At 41.0% G+C, this 23,500-nt stretch overlaps 1 protein-coding gene across 7 annotated transcripts in view; it reads left to right on the top strand.

Moving 5' to 3' along the window:
• MANBA (mannosidase beta) overlaps window positions 1–23,500 on the top strand; it is a 132,225-nt gene that overhangs the window by 88,480 nt on the left and 20,245 nt on the right. For all 7 annotated transcript variants that reach the window (XM_080687649.1, XM_080687650.1, XM_080687653.1 and 4 more), the window contains one exon: window positions 11,838–12,056. In XM_080687649.1, coding sequence (XP_080543775.1) covers window positions 11,838–12,056 — 219 coding nt within the window. The remainder of the gene's footprint in view (window positions 1–11,837; window positions 12,057–23,500) is intronic.

The following is a 23,500-nucleotide window of genomic DNA, read 5'->3' on the forward strand; positions in this document are numbered from 1 at the left end:
AGGGCAACCTTCAACAATATCATTTTAATGCAGAGCAGTCCATTGTAAAACCTGTGAAAGGATTCATGGGTTTTGGACTTCTTTAAGAATCAATGTATCTGTGGATCTCCCATACATACAATATTGTGTTTATAATTGAAGGTTGTCACAGACACTTTGGAGCCCATCTATGTATCCCCAATGGTTGTGAATCTATATATTAGATGATGTATTGATATGACACTTCTTTTCTTTCTTAAAAAATACATTAAGATAGTGAATTCTGTGAATTAATTTTCTAATGATAACCTGGTCCTGGTATAAGCATTAGATAGTTAATATGCTTTCTTCTTTTCCTTTATGCCAGATATAATTTGCTGATATTAATTAGAATTAAAAATATTCATATTCACACATGAAATTGGTCTCTGTTAAGAATGATAAACTCAAATGTTTGAAGGAGCCAAATTTGTTTTTAAAAATTGAGTAGAGTAGCAGAGGCTCACAAAGAGAGAAGAGGGGCTGCGGCAATAGGAGAATGATGTTGGATCTCATAACATTGATATTCAGCAAGCTGCTTCCAGCAGCTTTTTCATACAAACATCCAGTCTCAGTTTGTGATGCGGACTTCCCTAGAATCTCTCAAAGGTTCACAAATGCTTTGCAGCGACTGGCCTTGGGGTGCCGTGACTTTGGCCTGATGGCCCCACGCCAGGCACTAGAGGCAGCTGGCCTCAGTTTCTAGAAGCTTAGCCTTTCCCAGGTACCTCCAAACCCAGCACAAGTGCCAACTACTTGTAGATAACTTGGCTCAGTCAAGGTGGCCCCAGGCTGGGCACAGGCAGTAGCCGAAGAGGCCCCAACTAAACACATGTTATGGCCAGCTTCAGACCACATCAGAGCACCACCCAATCACCTCCACAAATGACACACCCAAAAGGCAGACTTGGTAGGCATGCTAGCCTAGCTAAAGCAAATTCTGGTTTGAGGGTCAGCTCCTGCACTGTAGTCACAGCCATTTCTCACAACCAATAGACTAAGTCCGTTATTCCCATTGGCATGCCAACGGAAATCAAGGCTTTACTACAGCTGGAGCTATACCCACACAAGGGACACATCTGAAGCATCCAGATAAGGTGACCAGGGAGAGTGCACTACTGGGCCCCACCAGACACCTACTACATAAGGCCGCTCTAGCAAGACCAGGAAATGTAGCAGCTGTACCTAGTGGGGAGATAAAGAAGCATCTCCCAAATGAGAGGATAGGAGAAATCGCCAGAGAAAGAATTAATAAAATGGAGACAAGAAAACTACCACATGTAGAGTTCAAAACATTGGTTATAAGATGCTCAATGAACTTAGGGGAAGAGTGGACAATCTCAGTGAGAACTTTAACAAAGAGATGGGAAACATTAAAATGGAGATAGAAAACATAAAAAAGAACCATTCAGAAATTAAGAATACAACAACTGCAATCAATAGTAGATTAGATGACCCAGAGGATCAAATCAGAGATTTGGAAGACAAGGTAGCAGAAACCAATCAATCAGAACAGCAAAATAATAATAATAATAAAAAGGAATAGTTTAAGGGCCTCTGGGACAAAATTAAACATACCAACATTTGCAACGAAGGGGTACCAGAAGGAAAGAGAGCAAGGAATTGAAAACCTATTTGAAGAAAAAAATGATGGAAAACTTCCCTAATCTGGCAAAGGAAAAAAACACCCAAGTCCAGGAAGTACATCTCAAACAAGATGTACCAAAAGAGGCCTACACCAAGACATATCATAATTAAAATGGCAATTGTTAAAGGCAAAGAGATAATCTTAAAAGCAGCAAAAGAAAAGCAATTAGTTGCTTACAAGGGAGCTCCTAAAAAAGACTGTCAGTTGATTTCTCAACAGAAACTTTGCAGGTCAGAAAGGATTGGCATGACATATTCCAAGTATTGAAAAGCAAGGACCTATAACCAAGATCACTCTACCCAACAAAGCTATCATTTATAATCAAAGCACAGATAAAGAGCTTCCTAGACAAGAAAAAAACTAAAGGAGTTTATCACCACCAAACCAGTATTACAAGAATTGTTAAAGGGTCTTCATTAAGAAGAAGAAAAAGACCAAAATATGAATAATAAAATGGCAACAACTACATACCTATCAATAAGTACTTTAGATGCAAATGAATTAAATGTTTCAATAAAAAACATAGGATGGCTGAATAAGAAAACAAGACTCATATACTGTATATGCTGAGTCAAGAGACCCATTTTAAATCAAAAGACTCACACAGACTTAAAGTAAAGGGATGAAAAAAGAAAGATATTTTATGCTAGTGAAAACAAGACAAAAGCTGGGGTAGCAATACATACATCAGGAAAAATATAAGACTTTAAAACAAAGGTTACAACAAGGGACAAGGAAAGACCCAGCAATCCCACTTCTGGATACTTATCCAAAGAAACCAAAACAATAAATTGAAAAGAAAATGCACCCATATCTTTAATGAAACATTATTGACAATAGCCAAGATATGGAAGCAACCTAAGTGTCCATTGATAGATGAATGGATAAAGAAGATATTGTACATATGTACAATGGAATATTACTCACCATAAAAAGAGTGAAATCTTGCTACTTGTGACAAAATGGATGGCTCTAGAGGGCATCATGCTGAGTGAAATAAGTCAGACAGGGAAAGACAAATACCATATTATATGTGGAATCTAAAATACAAAATAAGTAAACAAACAAACAGAAACAGACTCATCAGTAGAGAACATTTTGATGGTTGCCAAATGAGAGCGGTTGGGAAGATGAATAAAAAGGGGCAAGGATTAAGATGTGCAAATTAAGGAAAGGAAGAAGAAGGAGAAGGAGAATAAAAAATATTAACAATAAAATGGCAATATGTACATATCTATCAACAATTGTATCTAAAAATCAAACTAAATGGACAAGGAATCTAATGAACAAAATAAATTGATGAATAAAATAGAACCAGAGGCATGGAAACATGGAACAGACTGACAAGTCTCAGAGGGAAGGGGAGCTGAGGAGAGATTAATCAAAGATCTTATATGCATATATGCATTACCTATGGACACAAGACAATAGGGTGGTAAAGGCCTGGGGTGGGACAGGAACCAGGTACAGGGGGACAATGGGAGGAAAAAGGACATCTGTAATATTCTAAACAATAAAGATTTAAAGAAATGATGTGCAAATTGCCAGTTATAAAAACAGTTATGGGGATGTAAAGTACAACATAGGGAATAGAGTCAATAATATTATAATAATTAGTATGGTGTCAGATGGATATTAGACTTATCAAGGTGATCACTTTGTAAGTTGTATAAATATCTAGTCACTATATGGTAGACCTGAAACTAATGTAATATTGTATATCAACTATAATTAAAACATAAAAATTATTTAAAAAATAAAATTATATAAGTAAATGCTAAAGTAGAATTTGCTATCTGTATAATGTATGAATATGTTGGTGTATGATATAAGGGGCAAATGTAGAGGAAAGAGCTGGTTCTCAGCTCCACTTAGGGTGGTTCTCTTTGCACCACTCTTTGTTTGACAGGCATAGCATACTTGTATTTGCTACATGCATATATATTATAGCTTAATACAAATTGGCCTTTTTTGCAGGTAGAGGAAACAGCATTTTTATTTGTTTTTGAAATAGTGCCTTAAAAATTTAACTTTTTAGAAACTTTAATGTTTATCATGTGATTTAATAATCTGATTGTATTTACAGTTTTAATTGTAATTAGATAGTTTAAGTATTTGCCTATATCCTGAAGCAATTCTATACAGGATATATTTAAAAGAATACTATATGATTTTGGTACCCAAATATGCCCAGTTGATGGCACTATTCTATTTATGTGAAGAAACTTCAGTGGGATTACCTGAAAAACATAGGCTTAAGTTTTTAGCTTTCCTGATATGCTAAGTCATGTATCATGAAGAATTTTTCTATTCACAAAGTGTGGTGGTTTAAGCTTTAATTAATATTTATAGAACATTTATTTTATAGTCTTTTAACTCACAGTATTAGTATTGTGTTTTTCATATCTGTTGGATTTAAGAAATAGATTTTTATATCTAATGATTTTCATTTCATAGCTTAATTATTAAATGGTCATGACTTCAAGTCCTTGCTGGGCCACTACATGTCTATGTAATGTTGGGCAAGTTACTGAATCTCCACTTTCCCATTTATAAAATTGGGATAACAATAGGCACTAACTATTAAGAGTTGTTTTGTGGATTAAGTGAGTTAATGAATGGAAGGTGCATTACACAGACTCAGGCGCATAGTAGACTTTTAATTCATGCTAGTCATCATTCTCATCCTTCGCTGATTTTACTAAGCAAGCTAGGTCTTCAGATAGTTACAAACTTTAATGTCTAATATTAACACTGCATCCTTGAACTTAAATATTTATTTGAAGATGGACAGGCTTAAGTGCTATATAATTATTACTGTGATTTTTGTGAAAGCATTAGGCATTTAAGGAAAAGGACCATGATTGATCTATCCACACACTAATTGTAATCATTAGTTTCCTATTGTACATCATACTTAAAAAAAATAGTCATTCAGTTGGTTTACCTTATGTTATCTCTTGGTCTGAATAAACATTTATGGTCATGACCTAGAGAGGGGCCATTTGATAGAGTAAAAATCAGGCCTTAAGATTAACTGATACAAAAATGGAAAGAAATCATAGTGCATCATCAAGGGCAGATATTTTTAGGGAGAAACTCATTAGTGATTTTACTGAATGGCTCATCTTAACAAATTTTCAAAAATCTGGAGAATGGGGAGGGGGGAGAATGAGTCAAGCTTGACTGATTAAGACCAATTGATTGGCCTTCTCCAATTTTACTTCAAAGCCATTATAACAGAATATTGTTTAAAATTCAAGAGTACCTACAATCTTACCATGCGTTTTTATGTTTTAAATTCAACTACCATCTGCTGCATACCTTTTACGAGGAGCAAAGCCTCCTTCCCAATGCTGTGGGGAAACTTTTCCTCCTGGGCTTCCAGTCTGCGCTCAGGGGAAACATGGGGAGAATTACAGGGCAGAGTGAAAGAAGTGCTATAAAAAATGTAGTGCCAGCATGGTGGGAACTATGTGGAAGATCATCATTTATTTTTTTACTAGAGGCCCAGTGCATGAAAATTTGTGCACTCTGGGGGGTGGTCCCTCAGCCCAGCCTGTGCCCTCTTGCAGCCTGGGAGCCCTCGGGGGTTGTCCACCTGCCGGTTTAGGCCCGCTCCCTGGGGAATCGGGCCTAAGCTGGCAATCAGACATCTGCTGGCAGCCCGCAGTTGGACATCCTTAGCACTGCCAAGGAGGCTGCAGAGGCTCCCGCCACCACTGCTGCGCTAGCAGCAGTCAGCCCAGCTTGTGGCTGAGCGGAGCTCCCCATGTGGGAGCACACTGATACCAGGGAGCAGCTCCTGCATTGAGCGTCTGCCCCCTGGTGATCAGTGCGTGTCATAGCACCAGTCGTTCTTGGTCATTCCACCATTAGGGTCAATTTGCATATTATCCTTTTATTAATAGGATTTTTTTTTAAGACCGTAATTTTTAAATGGAAAGATCTAGGAAGGCTTTTAAATAAAAGGTGACATTCAAACCAACCCTTAAAGGTGGAGTAGAATGCGAGGCAAAGGATTATTCAGTAGGTGTTTTAGGCCAATAAAAACAATGTGAATAAAGTAAAAAGATGTAGGAAGCAGCAAGCAGTGCCCAGTGCTTGAAGCAAAGGATTCCTAACTTGGAAAGTTAAAGATAGAAAAGTCAGCTTGGAAACAAATCTTTAAAAAAATATATATTTTTATTTATTTCAGAGAGGAAGGGAGAGGGAGAGAGAGACAGAAACATTGATTGGCTGCCTCCTGCACACCCCATACAGGAGATTGAGCCTGCAACCTAGGCATATGCCCTAAACCGTGACCTCCTGGTTCATAGGTCGATGCCCAGCCATTGAGCCATGCCAGCCAGGCTGGAAACAAATCTTAAAAGGACTTTGAATGTTATGGAGTTGGGATTTATTCAGTAGACAGTAGGAAGCTAGTGGATATTTTGGGGAGGGGGGACCTTTATCTGACCCATTCTGGAAGGTACCTTTACTAGCAAAGAATTAGGGAGGTGAGAGATTCGAGGTTAAGAAACCAGTTATAAAAAAACAGGAATATAAAGTTATTCAGAATAATAACTGCCAGACATTGATATATTAATTATGATTATTGTATTAATTAATATTATTATATAGTAATGATATAAATGCTTTATAGAATTTATTTATTTAATTTTTGTAACTACCCTGGAATGTAAGTATAATCTTTGTTTTAGAGATCAAGGCATTGGAGGGTTACAAAGATTAATTACTCATGGTCATATTGGGTATGCACTGAGTAGCCAGATTATTATGATCTCTGAATGCATAATAATCTGGCCACTCAGTGTATATCCTATATAATAAAAGGCTAATATGCAAATTGTCCCCTCGACCAGGAATTCGACCTAGGCAGGCCGGCCAACTGCCCATGTCCCCTCCCCCTGGCCAGGCTGGCCAGACCCCACCCATGCACGAATTCATGCACCGGGCCTCTAATGTGTGTGTGTGTGTGTGTGTGTGTGTGTGTGTGTGTATATACACATACATATACGTATACGTATACATATACACTGGGCACTGCTTGCTGCTTCCTACATCTTTTTACTTTATTCACATTGTTTTTATTGGCCTAAAATACCTACTGAATAATCCTTTGCCACACACACACACACACACACACACACACACACTGAGTGGCCAGATTATTATGCGTTCAGAGATCATAATAATCTGGCTACTCAGTGTAGGTAATAGAGTCCAATGGAGTGGGGCTGGAAATGAGGTGATGGAAAAAAATATTTGAATTCAGAATAACTGAATGCGGGGTGGCGGGGGAGGTAAAATAGAGAGGGGGAGAAATTTAAGATGACTCTTACTTGGGTACCCTTAATGAAGGTAGGAAGCACAGTCAAATAATTTTGTGATGAATAAATAAGGACTTCTACTTTTTTTTTTAAATAAATCTTTATTCAGATTATTACAATTATTTCTCCTTTTTCCCCCATAGCTCCCCTCCACCCATTTCCCACCTCACCTTCTGCCCTTACCTCCCCCCCACTGTCCTCATCCATAGGTGTATGATTTTTGTCCATTCTCTTCATGAACCCCCCATACCCCTTTCCCCCTGAGAATTATCAGTCCACTCCCTTTCTATGCCCCTGATTCTATTATATTCACCAGATTATTCTGTTCCTCAGGTTTTTAATTCACTTGATTTTTAGGTTCACTTGTTGATAGATATGTATTTGTTGTTCATAATTTTTCTCTTTACTTTTTTCTTCTTCCTCTTCTTTAAGAATACCTTTCAGCATTTCATATAATACTGGTTTGGTGGTGATGAACTCCTTCAGCTTTTTCTTATCTGTGAAGCTCTTTATCTGCCCTTCAATTCTGAATGATAGCTTTGCTGGGTAGAGTAATCTTGGTTGTAGGTTCTTGCTATTCATCACATTGGAAATTTCTTGCCACTCCCGTCTGGCCTGCATAGTTTCTGTTGAGAAGTCAGCTGACAGTCGTATGGGTGCTCCCTTGTAGGTAATTAACTGTTTTTCTCTTGCTGCTTTTAATATTCTCTCTTTGTCTTTTGCTCTTGGCATTTTAATTATGATGTGTCTTGGTGTGGTCCTCTTTGGATTCCTTTTGTTTGGGGTTCTGTGGGCTTCCTGGACTTGTAAGTCTATTTCTTTCACCAGGTGGGGGAAGTTTTCTGTCATTATTTCTTCAAATAGGTTTTCAGTATCTTGCTCTCTCTCTTCTTCTGGCACCCCCATAATTCTGATGTTGGTACGCTTGAAGTTGTCCCAGAGTCTTCTTACATTATCTTCAACTTTTTGGATTTTTTTTTTTTGCTTTTTGCTTTTTTGGTTGAGTGTTTTTTGCTTCTTTGTATTTCAATTCTTTGACTTGATTCTTGAGTTCCTCTGTTCTGTTTCTGGGTCTCTGTATAATATTTTTTATTTCAGTCAGTGTATGTTTAATTTCTAGTTGGTCCTTTTTCATATCTTCGAGGGTCTTGTTATATTTATCAGCCTTTTCTAGGATATTCTTAAAAAGTCTTATAACAGTGGTTTTGAATTCTATATCCAGTCGTTTGTTTTCCTCCATTTCTTTCGTTTGTGATCTGATTCTTTGACCCCACATTTTTACTGATTCCCTGAGTTGGTAAGGTAGATATTTGTGCTAGGTTTCCAATATGGCCCAGTGGGTCTGCTTCCCCAGTTAACCTGAGATGGACACTCTTGGTGCACCCCTTTGTAGACTGTGTGTACAGCCTTGTTGTAATTAAGTCTTTATTGTTGTTGGTATCACTGGGAAGAATTGCCCTCCAGGCCAGTTGGCTGTAAGGATCAGCTGTGTCTATGCTGGGAGAAGTTCGGTGCTGGAGACAGCCTTATAGGATTAGACTTGCCAAATTGCAATAGCCTCTGTGCTCAGCTTGGATGGGGTGGAGTCTCAGTCTTGGCTTCCTGTCAGCCTTGCCCTTGCGCGCATGTGCGCTTTCAGTCCTCCGCCTTCCCCAGCTCGAGTCTCCGCCTGAGAGTCCAGACTCCCCCTACGAGAGCGTGGGTCCCCAGGGGCTCGCCTGGAACTGGGGTTCACTGCAGTCAGAACTGGGGCTCAGTGCAGTCAGGATCCTCTGACTCCCTTCCACTAGGGAAAGCCTGTGGCAACCTCCGCAGCCTTTGTGCGCACTGGCCCGCGTGCGCCTTCAGACTTCTGCCTTTCCCAGCTCGAGTCTCCACCCGAGAGTCCAGACTCCCCCCGTAAGAGCGTGGGTCCCCAGGGGTTCGCCCGGAACTGGGGTTCAGTGCAGTCAGAACTGGGGTTCAGTGCGGTCGGAGGCTTCCTTCCCCCTTCCGCCAGAGAAAGTCAGCCAGGCTCTCAGCCGCCCTTCCTCTCTGCGCGCACAAAGCCCCTTTGCCATACCTCCAATTCTCTGTGAGCTTTTCTCTTTCCTTCTAGTTGTAGAATTTTCACTCAGCCAGCTTTCCTGTGGTTCTGGATGGTGTCCGTTCTGTCTTTTAGTTGTAGTTTTGAAATTGTTGTGCGAGGCAGCAGTTTAGGTGTTTACCTATGCCGCCATCTTGGTTTCTCCAAGGACTTCTGCTTTGAATGGTTGGATTTGAAATGTTGGCAGGACAAGCCAGGTGGAAGTGCGGAGATGGTTACTGGGAGTAGAGTGTGGAGGTGAAGTAGTCCGGGAGTAATCCGAACATTTGGTGAAAGGGAATGCCTTGGGAGAAGGGACTGACAAGGAGAGGCTTAAGAGAGAGCTCTGTCCCACGGAGAAGGAAAGGGGAGCTGGGGAAAGAAGAATCAGAAAGGTCTGGGGAAACCAGAAGGTGAAAGAGTAGTGAATGAGACCCAGAGTGGAGAGCACTTCAGAAACAATGGGTGGTAAATAGTCATTTACTGCACACCAGAGAGGGAAGAGAGTGGGATTTTTGCTTTGTTTGGTAAGTAGAAATCCATGGATAGTTTTTGAAAAACCAAACTAAAACCAAAAACAATTTTAATCAAGTGGAATGATCGAGAACTTAGTTAGGGGCTGAGGAGTGAGTGGGTGTAAAGAAATCTGCTGGACAGCAGGGATTAGAGGGAATTGTTGATCAGGATGAGAGGAGTCCTTAGGCTGAGGTAATGGGGCAATAGAGATTTCTTTAAAGACTGGAGGATAGTTGATTGGCTATAGTTCCAGAGTAAAATAAAAAGATGGCCAGAACACAGACAGAAAGGCTGGTAAAGAAATGAGTATTTTGTTTTTTTCTATGACAGAAGCGAAAAAATGGATATAACAAAAAAAAGTGAAACTTAACAGAAAAAACTATTTTCTGATCATCTATTTCTCAGGGAGGTCTCAGTGGCCTTCTAGAATATGTATTGTTTCCAAAGAGCCCTGTACTTTTCCTTCAAATCATTCATCACTCTTACCCCACACTTGTTCAACATCTGGTTTCACCACTAGATTTCAATCTATTCTTCTAAGAGGTTAGCCAGATGCCTGTCCTGTTCCCTGCTGACTCTTCCATACATAGAAAGAGCTGCATGCCTGGCCCATAGCCAGCGCTCCAGAGATTCGGTGTATTGATACTGGACAGCGTCACAGTTTTTCTCTATTTTTGCAGTGCTGCAAAATGCCCGACACTCAATTGACACTTGATACATACTTGTTAAATGAACGGTTCTTGTCAGCGCAATAGGAAGTGAGTTCATCTGTTGAGGTGATAATAACCAAAACCTTTGCGTTCTCCGTGTGCTGGGCACTACATTAAGTATGTATCTGCTGGCTGCTGGCAGAGTTGCACTGGTTTGCATGATAAACATTTCTTACTCACTAATTCTACTACTGGCTGCTCCTGATGGACAGGCAGCCGTCCTCCTTTCTGAGACACAGGCCCTTTCCACCTTCTAGCTCTGCCATCTTCTAGGCCAGTGGTTGGCAAACTCATTAGTCAACAGAGCCAAATATCAACAGTACAACGACTGAAATTTCTTTTGAGAGCCAAATTTTTTAAACTTAAACTTCTTCTAACGCCACTTCTTCAAAATAGACTCGCCCAGGCAGTGGTATTTTGTGAAGAGCCACACTCAAGGGGCCAAAGAGCCGCATGTGGCTCGCAAGTCGCAGTTTGCCGACCTCGGTCCTAGGCCCTGCACATGGGGGAAGAGGATGAGAATAAGGCGCCTGTCCCCACAGAGGTGCAGAAGCTAGGAAGCCACTTCCTAGGACAACTCTATATATTTTGGAAATGGGAACATGAATTTTGGTGGACACTTAGCTACCTCTTCCACACATAAGTTCCTTACCATTCGCAATAGCCCTATGAAGGAGGTACTGTTTTCCCCATTTTACAGATAGGCTACTGAGGCTTACACCTATCCAAAACCAATAAGGTTCTGATTTAGGATTTAAACTTTGGTCCCACCTGACTCAGTAGCCTCTATTCTTAACCACTAGCCAGTGTTTCTCAAGTGGAGGTGATTTTTGTCCCCAAGGGACAGGGGACATTTGGCGATGTCTATTGATCTTTTTCTTTGGCGGTGGGGGAGGAGGGCACTACTAGCATCTAGTGGGTAGAAGCCTGGAATGCTACTAAACATCCTAGAATGCATAGGACACCCCCAACACACACACACACACACACACACACACACACACACACACACACACACACAAATTATCAGACTCCAAATGTCATTAGTGCCAAGGTTGAGATATTCTGCACTAGCCTGTACATTACTCATCATGGGAGAAGGTAAGGTTGATGAAGACATGATAGAAAAAGATTAGGAACAGCTGCTGTGAGGAACAAGCTAAGTGTCAATTACGAAAGGACTAGAGGCCCTGGCCATGGCCTGTGGGGATCAGGAGGAGGAGCCGCTCCCGCTCATCCCGGTCAGCTGAGCAGCAGCCCTCCCACTGTGGGAGTGCACTTACCACCAGGAGGCAGCTCCTGCGTTGAGCGTCTGCCTCCTGGTGGTCAGTGCATGTCATAGCGACTGGTTGCTTAGGCTTTTATATATATATATAGACAGAAAGGATTGGCAAATAGTAGAGAGGTGCTGGTGGTTGTTTAATGTGGAAGAAGGTAAGTGTTTCTATTACATTGCTATTGGCTGCTTGGCATTTCTGGGTCTTGATAGTATATTTGAAGAAGTAAATTATACCTTATCCTTTAAACCATTTTGTTTCTGAACTCAGGCAGACACGACTCGTCCTTTTATTACATCCAGTCCTACAAATGGGGTCAAATCCATTGAAGAAGGCTGGCTCTCTGCTGACCCATATAACAATAATTTTGGGGATGTACATTTTTATGACTATACCAGTGATTGCTGGGATTGGAACATTTTCCCAAAAGCTCGATTTGCATCTGAATATGGATATCAGTCCTGGCCTTCCTTCAGTACATTAGAAAAGGTAAGCCATCTTTGATTTCCCAGTGGTTCAGAATGGTGGGAGGCTAGGGCATATGTCACTTGCTCAATAGTGGTTCAGAAAACAAAATGAAATCTACTTCTTATTGTAAATCACATTTTAGGAAGAAGATAACATTTTTTTTTTAACCTTTGGGGAGCTAAATTCTTGTAGTCATCATTTTGGGGATAGTTTTTCTATATTGCTTTTAATAATAAAATGGGAGCCAGTGGCTGCTTAAGCCTGATTTATTATTACACATGAAAATAACTTCCACTTGCTACTTTCTGTATATCATACAACTTAAAAAATTATTTACAGATATTCAGAACTGGAAAGTTTATCACAGTAAGATAAATGAATGTGATAAATAAGTCTTTGTCTAATGTTATCCCATCAGGTCATTCACTTCTTTTCTCTCCTCTTTCACTTCCCCCTCTTCTTCCTCATCCTTTTTCTTCATGTTGGTGTATTTGATTATCAGTATGGCATTTCACTTTCTCTGTTCCTAATGATTCAGTTTCACAGATGGATTCAGTTTTAGAGTTATATGTGTTCTTTTATTTTGTTTATTTTTTTCAAGTTCCTATTTTATTTTTATTTTTCAATTACAGTTGACATTCAATACCTACACTAATAAAAGAGTAAGATGCAAATTGACCATACCTTCGTGACACCCAGCAGTCCATCAGGAGTAAGTATGCAAATTAACCCAACAAAGATGGAGGGTTAATTTGCATACACAGGTGCTGAGCAGCCGGGGGCGGGACATAGCGACGACGCAGGTGTTCCGCACTGCCCCACCTGCTCCGGGCCTCTGGGCAGCGTGGGAAGGCAGAAAGGTGGCTCCAGAGTGAAAAGGTGGCTCCGGCCGGAATGAAGGTGGTGCCAGGAGCCAGGGGAAGGAAGGCCCATTCTTGCACGAATCTTCGGCATCGGGCCACTAGTTGTTTTGTTAAAAAGCAAAGCTCTCTTGACCCAACCCCGTCTCCTTCTAGGTATCACCCTATTTCTCAGCTTCCAATGTGGCCAGACTTTCTGAAAGAGCAAACTTCATGCTCTGTCCTCGCTTCCCCACTTCTTATTCAGACTTCACCCCACCCTGTGTTAGCTGCCACCCCTAAATGACTAACCAATGTGTTCGAATACCATATCCAAAATGAGCCTTTCTTTATTGTCATTGTCTTACTGTCCTCAGCAGCATTCCCCACAGAGAGGCACTCTGTCCTTCTTGAAGCACGTTTCTCTCTTGGCTTCCCTGGTCCCCATTCTCCTAATTAGGTCCTAGTCCACCATCTGCTCCTTCTCATCCCCAGTGTTGGCTCCGCCTACATTACCCAACATGAAATCTCAATGATCTTTGGTGCTCAATCTTTTTTTATTTTTCTACCTAGAGAATCTCATTCATGCCCAGGGTTTTAAATATTGTGTATCAACTACTAAATTTATTTTTTTCCTATTCTTTTTTCTTTCTTCATTTTCCTCTCTATTCTGTGTCCAATATAGAGTCATCATCTTGAGTGAGTGACTGTGGAGACAGCTCAATCCTCATCTCCAAGAGCCGCCCTAGGAGTAGTGGGGAAAGTGGTCATGTTGGTCCCAAAGTTAAGGCACTGGAATTCTCATAATGGCTCTGCCACTAACTTGCTACATGATCTTAACCAAATCATGTAACCCCCCTCTCTGTGCCTCAGTTTCTTCTTCTGTGAAATAAGGGTCAGAAAACTGTTTCTGAAGTCCTGACTTCTGAAATCCAGACTTCTTCAGGCCTTCTTCAGACCTAAATTCTACCTGAGAGTTAGGTTGTGTGTTCTTTTAAAAACATTAGTGAGATGTAATTCTCTGACCATATAATGTGTGCACTTTAATGGTTTTCAGTATATTCCCAGAGTTGTGCAGCCATCAACATGATCTAATTTTAGAATGTTTTCATCACCTCCAAGGAAACTCTGTACCTGTAGCAGTCACTCCCAACTCTCTCTGACACTCCCATCCCAGCTGTAGGCACCACTACTTACTTTTGCATTTCTATATATTTGCTTGTTCTGCACATTTCATGTAATTGGAATCATAAAATATGTGATCATTTGAGACTGGCTTCTTTCACCTAGCAAAAATTTTCAAGGTCCATCCATGTTGTATGATTTATTAGTATTTCACTCTTTTTTATTGCTGAATAATATTCTATTGCATGGATATACTATATTCTGTTTATCCATTTATTATTTAATGTATATTTGTGTTAGTCCCACTTTTGTGCTATCCTATATAATAAAGAGGTAATATGCAAATTGACCATCACTCCAATACACAAGATGGTGCCCCCATGTGGTCAAAGATGGCTGCCCCCATGTGGACACAAGATGGCCGCCACAAGATGGCCGGTAGGGGAGGGCAGTTGTGGGTGATCAGGCCAGCAGGGGAGGGCAGTTGGGAGGGACCAGGCCTGCAAGGGAGGGCAGTTGGAGGAGATCAGACCTGCAGGGGAGGGCAGTTAGGGGTGACTGGGCTGGCAGAGGAGGGCAGTTGGGGGTCACAAGTCCTGCAGGGGATGGCATTTGGGGGTGACCAGGCCTGCAGGGAGGGCAGTTGAGGGGGGACCAGGCCTCCAGGGGAGGGCAATTGGGGGATCCAGGCCTGCAGGGGAGGGCAGTTGGGAGCAACCAGGCCAGCAGGGGAGGGCAGTTAGGGGTGACCAGGCCTGCAGGGGAGGGCAGTTGGGGGAAACCAGGCCTGCAGGGGAGGGCAGTTAGGGATGACCAGGCCTGCAGGAGAGGGCAGTTGGGGGGAACCAGGCCTGCAGGGGAGGGCAGTTGGGAGTGACTAGGCCAGCAGGGGAGGGCACTTGGGGGATCCAGGCCTGCAGGGGAAGGCAGTTGGGAGTGACCAGGCCAGCAGGGGAGGGCAGTTAGGGGTGACCAGGCCTGCAGGGAAGGGCAGTTGGGGGGGACCAGGCCTGTAGGGGAGGGCAGTTAGGGGTGACCAGGCCAGCAGGGGAGGGCAGTTGGGGGTGACCAGGCCAGCAGGGGAGGGCAGTTAGGAGCAATTGGGCCGCAGGGAAGCAGTTAGGCGTCAATCAGGCTGGCAAGGGAGCGGTTAGGGGGTGATCAGGCAGAAGCGGTTAGGGGCAATCAGGCAGGCAGGCAGGCAGGCGAGCCATTGGGAGCCAGCAGTCCTGGATTGTGAGAGGATGTCTGACTGCCCATTTAGGCCCAATTGAAGAGGGTGCAGGCTGGGCTGAGGGACAGCGCCCCCCCCCCCCCCCCCCCCCCCCGTGCACGAATTTTGTGCACCGTGCCTCTAGTTATGAATAATGTGCTGTGAACATTTGAATACCTGTTTTTGTGTGAACATCTACTAAGTTATACCTAGGAGTGGAGTTTCTGGGTCATATGTTGACTGTTTAACATTCCAAGGAACTACCAAACTGTTTTCCATAGCAGTTCACCATTTTACATTCCTACCAACAGTGTATGAGGGTTTCAGTTTCTCCACATTCTTGCCAATAAATACTTGTCATTTCCCATTTCCTCTTTTTTTTTTTTTTTTGGCATTTCCCTGGACATTTATATTTATAGAAAATTTGCATTTCTTTGGCTAATCATTTGATCATGTTTTCATGTGCTTGGTGTTTATTTAAATATCTTCCTTGGAGAAATGTATATTCAAATTGAAGTTTTACTTATCAATCTTCTCTTTTGTCTTTTGTGCTTTTAATGTTGAATCTAAGAAACCATTGCCTAATGTAGATTACAAAGGGATTATTTCAATGTTGTCTTCTAGTTTTAGCTTTTAAATTTAGGTCTGTGACCTATTATCCTGTATGGTGTGACGTAGGTGTCTAGGTTCATTCTTTGGATGTGATGGCCAATTGACCCAACACTATTTATTGACAACACTAGTGGCCCAGTGCATGAAATTTATGCACATTAAAAGGGGGACCCAGGAGAAACCAAGATGGTGGCATAGGTAAACACCTAAACTGCTGCCTCGCACAACAATTTCAAAACTACAACTAAAAGACAAAACGGACATCATCCAGAACCACAGGAAGGCTGGCTGAGTGGAAATTCTACAACTAGAAGGAAAGAGAAAAGCACACTGAGACTCAGAGGAGCTGCAGGAGGCAGAGGTACTGAGATGCACACGTGGAGAGGACTGGCAACTGAGTGTGCGGCTGGCTTTCTCAAGAGGGAGGGAGACTAAAGCACCCGACTGCACTGAACTCCAGTTCCGGACAAGACTCTGTGGACCCAGACTCATTTGGGGAGAAACTTTACTGTCTGGCAGCGGGCGGAACGTGAGGGCGGCTTTCTCTCAGAGGTGCTAGCAGCGATTACCATGGGACACTGAGACACAGGGGCCTCTTAGGGCAGGGCTGATGGGAAACAAATGCTGTCTGCTCTGCCCTGAGACTCTGCGCCATCCAAGCTGAGCACAGAGGCTTTTGCAAGTCTTGCCTCATAAGGGTGTCTCCAGCACAGAAGTTCTCCCAGCATAGACACAGCTGATCCTCACAGCCAGTTGACCTGGAGGTCAATTCCTCCCAGTGATACCGACAACAATCAAGGCTTAACTACAACAAGACTGTGCACACAGTCCACAAAGGGGTGCACCAAGAGTGTCCATCTCAGGTAACTGAGGAGGCTGAGCCACTGGGCCCTATAGGACACCTAGCACACAAAGCCACTCTATCAACTCAGGGAAGCAGCCAAAATGCAGAGACAAAGAAACAGGTCACAAATGAAAGAAATGGAGGAAAGCTAACGACTGGATATAGAGTTCAAAACCACGGTTATAAGGTTTTTCAAGAATTTTCTAGAAACGGCCAATAAATTTAGCGAGACCCTTGAGGATATGAAAAAGGACCAACTAGAAATTAAGCATACACTTACTGAAATAAAAAATATTATACAGAGACCCAATAGCAGACTAGAGGAACGCAAGAATCAAAGATTTGAAATACAAAGAAGCAAAAAACACTCAACCAGTAAAGCAAAAAGAAAAAAGAATCCAAAAAGTTGAAGATAGTGCAAGAAGCTTCTGGTACAACTTCAAGCGTACCAACATCCGAATTATGGGGGTGCCAGAAGAAGAGAGAGAGCAAGATACTGAAAACCTACTTGAAGAAGTAATGATCGAAAACTTCCCCCACCTGGTGAAAGAAATAGACTTACAAGTCCAGGAAGTGCACAGAACCCCTAACAAAAGGAATCCAAAGAGGACCACACCACACCAAGACACATCATAATTAAAATACCAAGAGCAAAAGACAAAGAGAGAATATTAAAAGCAGCAAGAGAAAAATAATTACCTACAAGGGAGCACCCATACGATTGTCAGCTGATTTCTCAACAGAAACTATGCAGGCCAGATGGGAGTGGCAAGAAATATTCAAAGTGATGAATAGCAAGAACCTACAACCAAGATTACTCTACCCAGCAAAGCTATCATTCAGAATTGAAGGTCAGATAAAGAGCTTCACAGACAAGAAAAAGCTAAAGGAGTTCATCACCACCAAACCAGTATTATATGAAATGCTGAAAGGTATTCTTTAAGAAGAGGAAGAAGAAGAAAAAGGTAAAGATAAAAATTATGAACAACAAATACATATCTATCATCAAGTGAATCTAAAAATCAAGTGAATAAAAAAAATCTGATGAACAGAATAAACTGGTGAATATAATAGAATCAGGGGCATAGAAAGGGAGTGGACTGATAATTCTCAGGGGGAAAAGGGTGGGGGGGTGTGGGAAGAGACTGGACAAAAATCGTACACCTATGGATGAGGACAGTGGTGGGGGGTAAGGGCAGAGGGTGGGGTGGGAACCGGAGGAGGGGAGCTATGGGGGGAAAAAAGAGGAACAATTGTAATAATCTGAACAATAACGATTTATTAAATAAAAAAAAAACACGGGGGACCCAGAGTCAAGTCCCTGCCCACCCACATGCGCCTTAAAATCGCGTGAGACCCAGACCTGGCCCCCCATTGGCTAGTCTCACCCTTGTTAAGCCCCACCGGGCAGGGGGTGTAGTCTCAGGTCCCCTGGCCTGGCGCTGGGGTGGGGGTCATGGCCTGAGGTCCCCTGGCCTGACACCAGTGTGAGGGGCACAGCCTGAGGTCCCCTGTCAATCCCCATGGGAACGGTGGAGGGCATAGCCTCAGGTTCCTGTTGATTGCTCGTTAAGGCTTCATAAGGGAACTTGGCCTCAGCTGTGGGTGCAGCCATCTTTGTAATGGAGTGATGGTCAGTTAGCATATCCCCTCTTTATTAGATAGGATTATTCCTTCCCTCAATGAATTCTATTGACCCCTTTGTCAAAAATCAATTGGCTCAAATGTTAAGATTTCTTTTTGGATTTTCAGTTTTGTTCCATTGATTTGTGTGTCTATTTTATGGCAGGATGCACTGTCATGATTACTGCAGCTTTGTAGTAAGTTTTGAAAGCAGGAAGTATGAGTCCACCAACTTTGTTCTTCTTTCAAGATGTTTTGACTGTTGTGGGTGTTTTGCATTTCTATATGAATTTTAGGATCACCTTGACAGTTTCTGCAAAAAGCCAGCTGGGATTTTGATAGGGATTGTGTTGAGTCTGTAGATCAGTTTGCAAAGTATTGCCATCATAACAATATTGTCTTCTGATGCAGGAACATGTGATATCTTCTTTAATTTTGTAGGTTTTTTTAAATCTTCACATGAGGACATTCTTAGAGAGAGGAAGGGAAAGACGAGAGAGAGAGAGAGAGAGAGAGAGAGAGAGAGAGAGAGAGAGAGAGAGAGAGAGAGAGAAAGAATGAATGGATCAGTTGCCTTCTGTATGTGCCCTGACTGGGTATCGAAACCGCAACCCAGGTGTAGGCCCTGCCTGGGAATTGAACTGGCAACTTTTTGGTGCACAGCATGATGCTCAACCAACTGAGCCTCTCCTGCTAGGCTAATTTTGTCATTTTTGGTGTACAAGTCTTATACTTCTTTGGTTAAATTTATTCCTATTTTATTCTTTTTTGGTGCTATTGTAAATGAAATTGTTTAGTGTTATAAAGATACAATTGTTTTTTTTTGTTTATCGAACTTACATTCTGCAACCTTACAGAACTCATTTATTAACTCTAATAGTTTTTTTTTTCTAAAATTTTTTAGGGATTTCTGTATAAAAGAGCATGTCATCTGCAGATAGAAATAGTTGTATTTCTTCCTTTGCAATCTGGATGCCTTTTATTTAATTTTCTTGCCTAATTGCTCTGGCTGGGACCTCTTCTACAATGTAGAATAGAAGTGGTAAGATCAGACATCCTTGTCCCATTCCTTTCCAGGGAGAAAGCTTTCAGTCTTTCACCATTTAGTATGATGTTAACTGTAGGTGTTTCATAGATGCCCTTTATCAGGTTGAGGCAGTTCCCTTTTACTCCTAGTTTGTTAAATGTTTATGTCATGAAAGGGTTTTGGATTTTGTCTAATGCAGTGGTTCTCAACCTTCCTAATGCCGCGACCCTTTAATACAGTTCCTCATGTTGTGGTGACCCCCAACCATAAAATTATTTTCGTTGCTACTTCATAACTGTAATTTTGCTACTGTTATGAATCGTAATGTAAATATCTGTGTTTTCTGATGGTCTTAGGCGACCCCTATGAAAGGGTTGTTTGACCCCCAAAGGGGTCGCGACCCACAGGTTGAGAACTGCTGGTCTAATGCTTTCTATTCATCTATTGAAATGATCATGTAGTTCTTAACCCACTCCCCCATCACTTGTGTAACGTAACCACAAAGTTTTAAAACAATTTCAATTTCACCGCCTGAACACAAATGTATTTGCTTCTAGATATCAAAGTAATATTGTATTTGTAGCTTTCATAATAGTGTTATAAACTTAGTTTTATTACTCTCACATTGGGGGGCTGATCTTTTGGGAATAATAATATTCCAAAATGAAGGAGGATGAAGTGCTGTATCCCAGTATTCTGACTTAGGCAGAAACAAGTACTGAGAATAGGAAAGAAGGAATGAAATGTTGATTTCAGGTACTTACTGTTTTATTTAACAGTAATTCACCCTCTTCTACTTTGACTGAGGCCCAGGAGGAAACCAAGGCAGTGGAGAGTGAGAGTAACTATATTCCTACATAGTAATTCAAACTTATTATCAGACTCCAAAACTGATCACTTTCTTTTCACTACATTTCAGGGAGGTGAGATTTAGAAATTGCTAAACCTTTTTCTTTATTTTTTTTTAATATTTTTTTATATATATTTTATTGATTTTTTACAGAGAGGAAGGAAGAGGGATAGATAGTCAGAAACATCGATGAGAGAGAAACATCGATCAGCTGCCTCCTGCACACCTCCTACTGGGGATGTGCCCGCAACCAAGTTACATGCCCTTGACCGGAATCGAACCCGGGACCTTTCAGTCCGCAGGCTGACGCTCTATCCACTGAGCCAAACCGGTTTTGGCACCTTTTTCTTTATTTTTTATTGATTTTCTTTTCTTTCTTTTTTTTTTTAGAGAGAGAGGAAGGGAGGAGGATAGAAAGGCAGAAACATCAATGAGAGAGGAAAATCATCAATCAGCTGCCTCCTCTATCCACTGGGGTTTGAGCTTGCAAGCTGGGCATGTGCCCTGAATGGGAATTGAACCAGTGACCTCTTGTTACTGAGCCACACCAGCTGGGCTAACCATTCTTTTCAAATGTATAAGCATTTCTATTCCACCTCCTGAAAATAATAAAATTGCCATGTTTTTGTGTTGTCTGATGATGTTCAAAGATACTCAACACTGTATTTTAAAATAGGGAAAGATGAGAAGTTCTGTTCATTATGATTCCTTTATTAGTCATTACCTCTTTTCAAGTGATATTGCTTAGTTGAGGATTTGAATAGGTAATTGTGAAAATAAAAGAAACCAAAAGAATAACTTTACATAAAAAGTTGGTTCTTTTACTTAGATCTTTTCTGGTGTATCCAAGAAAAAATATTAAAATGTCTCTCTCTAGTTTGGGATACATTAATTCTTTGTAAAATAATCATGTTTTTAACAGGCAGTTATCAATATTGCACAGTGATTAAAAGCTTGAGCTTTGGAATAAACAGATCTGGATCTGAATCTTAGCACTGCCCACACTAGCTGCATCGCCTTGGGCAAATTATTTAATCATGTTCTTACTGGTAAATTGGGGTTAGTAGTAGTAAATAACCTATTAGGAGTGTGTGTGTGTGTGTGTGTGTGTGTGTGCATATGTGCATGTAATCATGTACAAAGATTAAGTTAATTAATAATTGAAGCCTTAGTTCTTGCCACATAGTTAGAGCCCATAAAATGTAAGCTATTGTTACTATTCATCATGGCCAGTGTGGCCATATGATTGTTTTATTTTCTTCAGATGCATCTAGGTTTAAAAACCTAGAGGCTGGAACTAGACTGCACACATTAGCTTTGGATCTTGGGCAAATTACTTAACCTTTCTGTGCTTGATTTTCCCATCTGTTAAATAGGATGATAATAGTGTCTACTCGTATGGTTGTTATGAGGAGTAAATGAGTTAATATTCTTAAAAGCAATTAGAACCTTACCTGGCACTTGCTAATTCTTTCTGGTAACATTGTTATAGATGAAATATACAAGACTTCCAAAACACAACTACCAGAAGGTAGGACCCACATAACAGAAGAATAGGGTTACTGATTATGGGATACATTCAAATCATTACCAATCAGAGAGAGGGTTGAGAGGCCAGAGGTGTGTTTCAGACTTTAAAAAGGAAGAAACATTAAAAAAATAATATTAGCCGAGACCGGTTTGGCTCAGTGGATAGAGCGTCGGCCTGCCGACTGAAGGGTCCCGGGTTCGATTCCGGTCAAGGGCATGTGCCTTGGTTGCGGGCACATCCCCAGTGGGAGGTGGGCAGGAGGCAACTGATCGATGTTTCTCTCTCATCGATGTTTCTAACTCTCTGTCCCTCTCCGTTCCTCTCTGTAATAAATCAATAAAATATATTTAAAAAAAATAATAATATTATTGCCCAAACCGGTTTGGCTCAGTGGATAGAGCGTCGGCCTGCGGACTGAAGGGTCCCAGGTTCGATTCCGGTCAAGGGCATGTAACTTGGTTGCGGGCACATCCCCAGTAGGAGGTGTGCAAGAGGCAGCTGATCGATGTTTCTCTCTCATCGATGTTTCTAACTCTCTATCCCTCTTCCTTCCTCTCTGTAAAAAAATCAATAAAATATATTTAAAAAAATAATATTATTGATATGTGCATCTCAGCTGTGTGCAGATGACTGTAATACTAATATTTCTATTTTAAATAAATAACAGGAGTAATTCATGTTCTCTAAATTATATAAAATTTGGAAAAACTTCCACATTAAATATGGCTACTGTACATTACTTATGTTTGGTATAAATAAATGCCTAAAGAATAACTTTTTCTTTTTAAGGTGATTGGTCTGAGCAATGCATGATTACTGGGGATTATAAGTCATATTTTATTTAAAAATGATTTTTAAATTGCTGTATTCTTTTTTTAAATGTTTTTATTCATTTCAGAGAAAAGAAGGGAGAGAGACAAACATAGAAACATCAATGATGAGAGAGAATCATTGGTTAGTTGCCTCCTGCACGCCTCCCACTGGGGATCGAGCCTGCAACCTGGGCATGTGCTCTGATTGGGATTTGAGCTGTGACCTCCAGTTTCATGGGTCCACGCTCAACCACTGAGCAACACTGGCCAGGGTGATAAATCATATTTTATAAACAGGGATTAAACTTGTTAATTTTTAGGGTTTTTTGCGGATGGGTGGAATATGTTTTTTCAAACTCTGTGTAACTTGGATTAAAACTCTGATATTTTCAGATGTATCAGCAGTTATCTTATATCTTTATCAAATGCTAATAGTACATTAAATCATAGGCCTAGAAGCCAGAATTTTTGCTTGTGCTTTTTCTGTAAAAAGATACTACTAACATGTTTGTTTGTTTTTTTTGTTGTTGTTGTTGCTGTTATTATTTTGTTTTACTTTGACCTGATAATAGCTTATCGAAGGGAAAGATCCTGTAAGTTGTGTCTGTCTTTTTAAAAAAGATTTACTTTAGGGGAAAGGAGTATCACTTTTTGGTTTGTATCTTCAACTATATCAAAATTAAACATTTCAAATACATTTAGTAATCACTGAGAAACAGATGAGCAAGTGCTAAAGCATTTGCCATCCTAAGAGTGATATTTCGTTCCTGTTAAAGAATTGACAGTTAACAAAATGTTGATTTCAGTTCATTATTCAGTTTTGACAATTTACTTACTTAAATAGATAAAATGACATTTAAAAATACACATAACTAGCCGTGGCCAGTGTGACTCAGTTGGTTGGAGCGTCATCCCATACATTGAAAGGTCGTGTGTTTGATTCTGGGTCAGGGCACTCACCCAGATTGTGGGTTTGATCCCCAGTTGGG

This window comes from Plecotus auritus (assembly GCF_963455305.1).
Source record: "Plecotus auritus genome assembly, chromosome: 1".
Lineage (NCBI taxonomy): Eukaryota > Metazoa > Chordata > Mammalia > Chiroptera > Vespertilionidae > Plecotus > Plecotus auritus.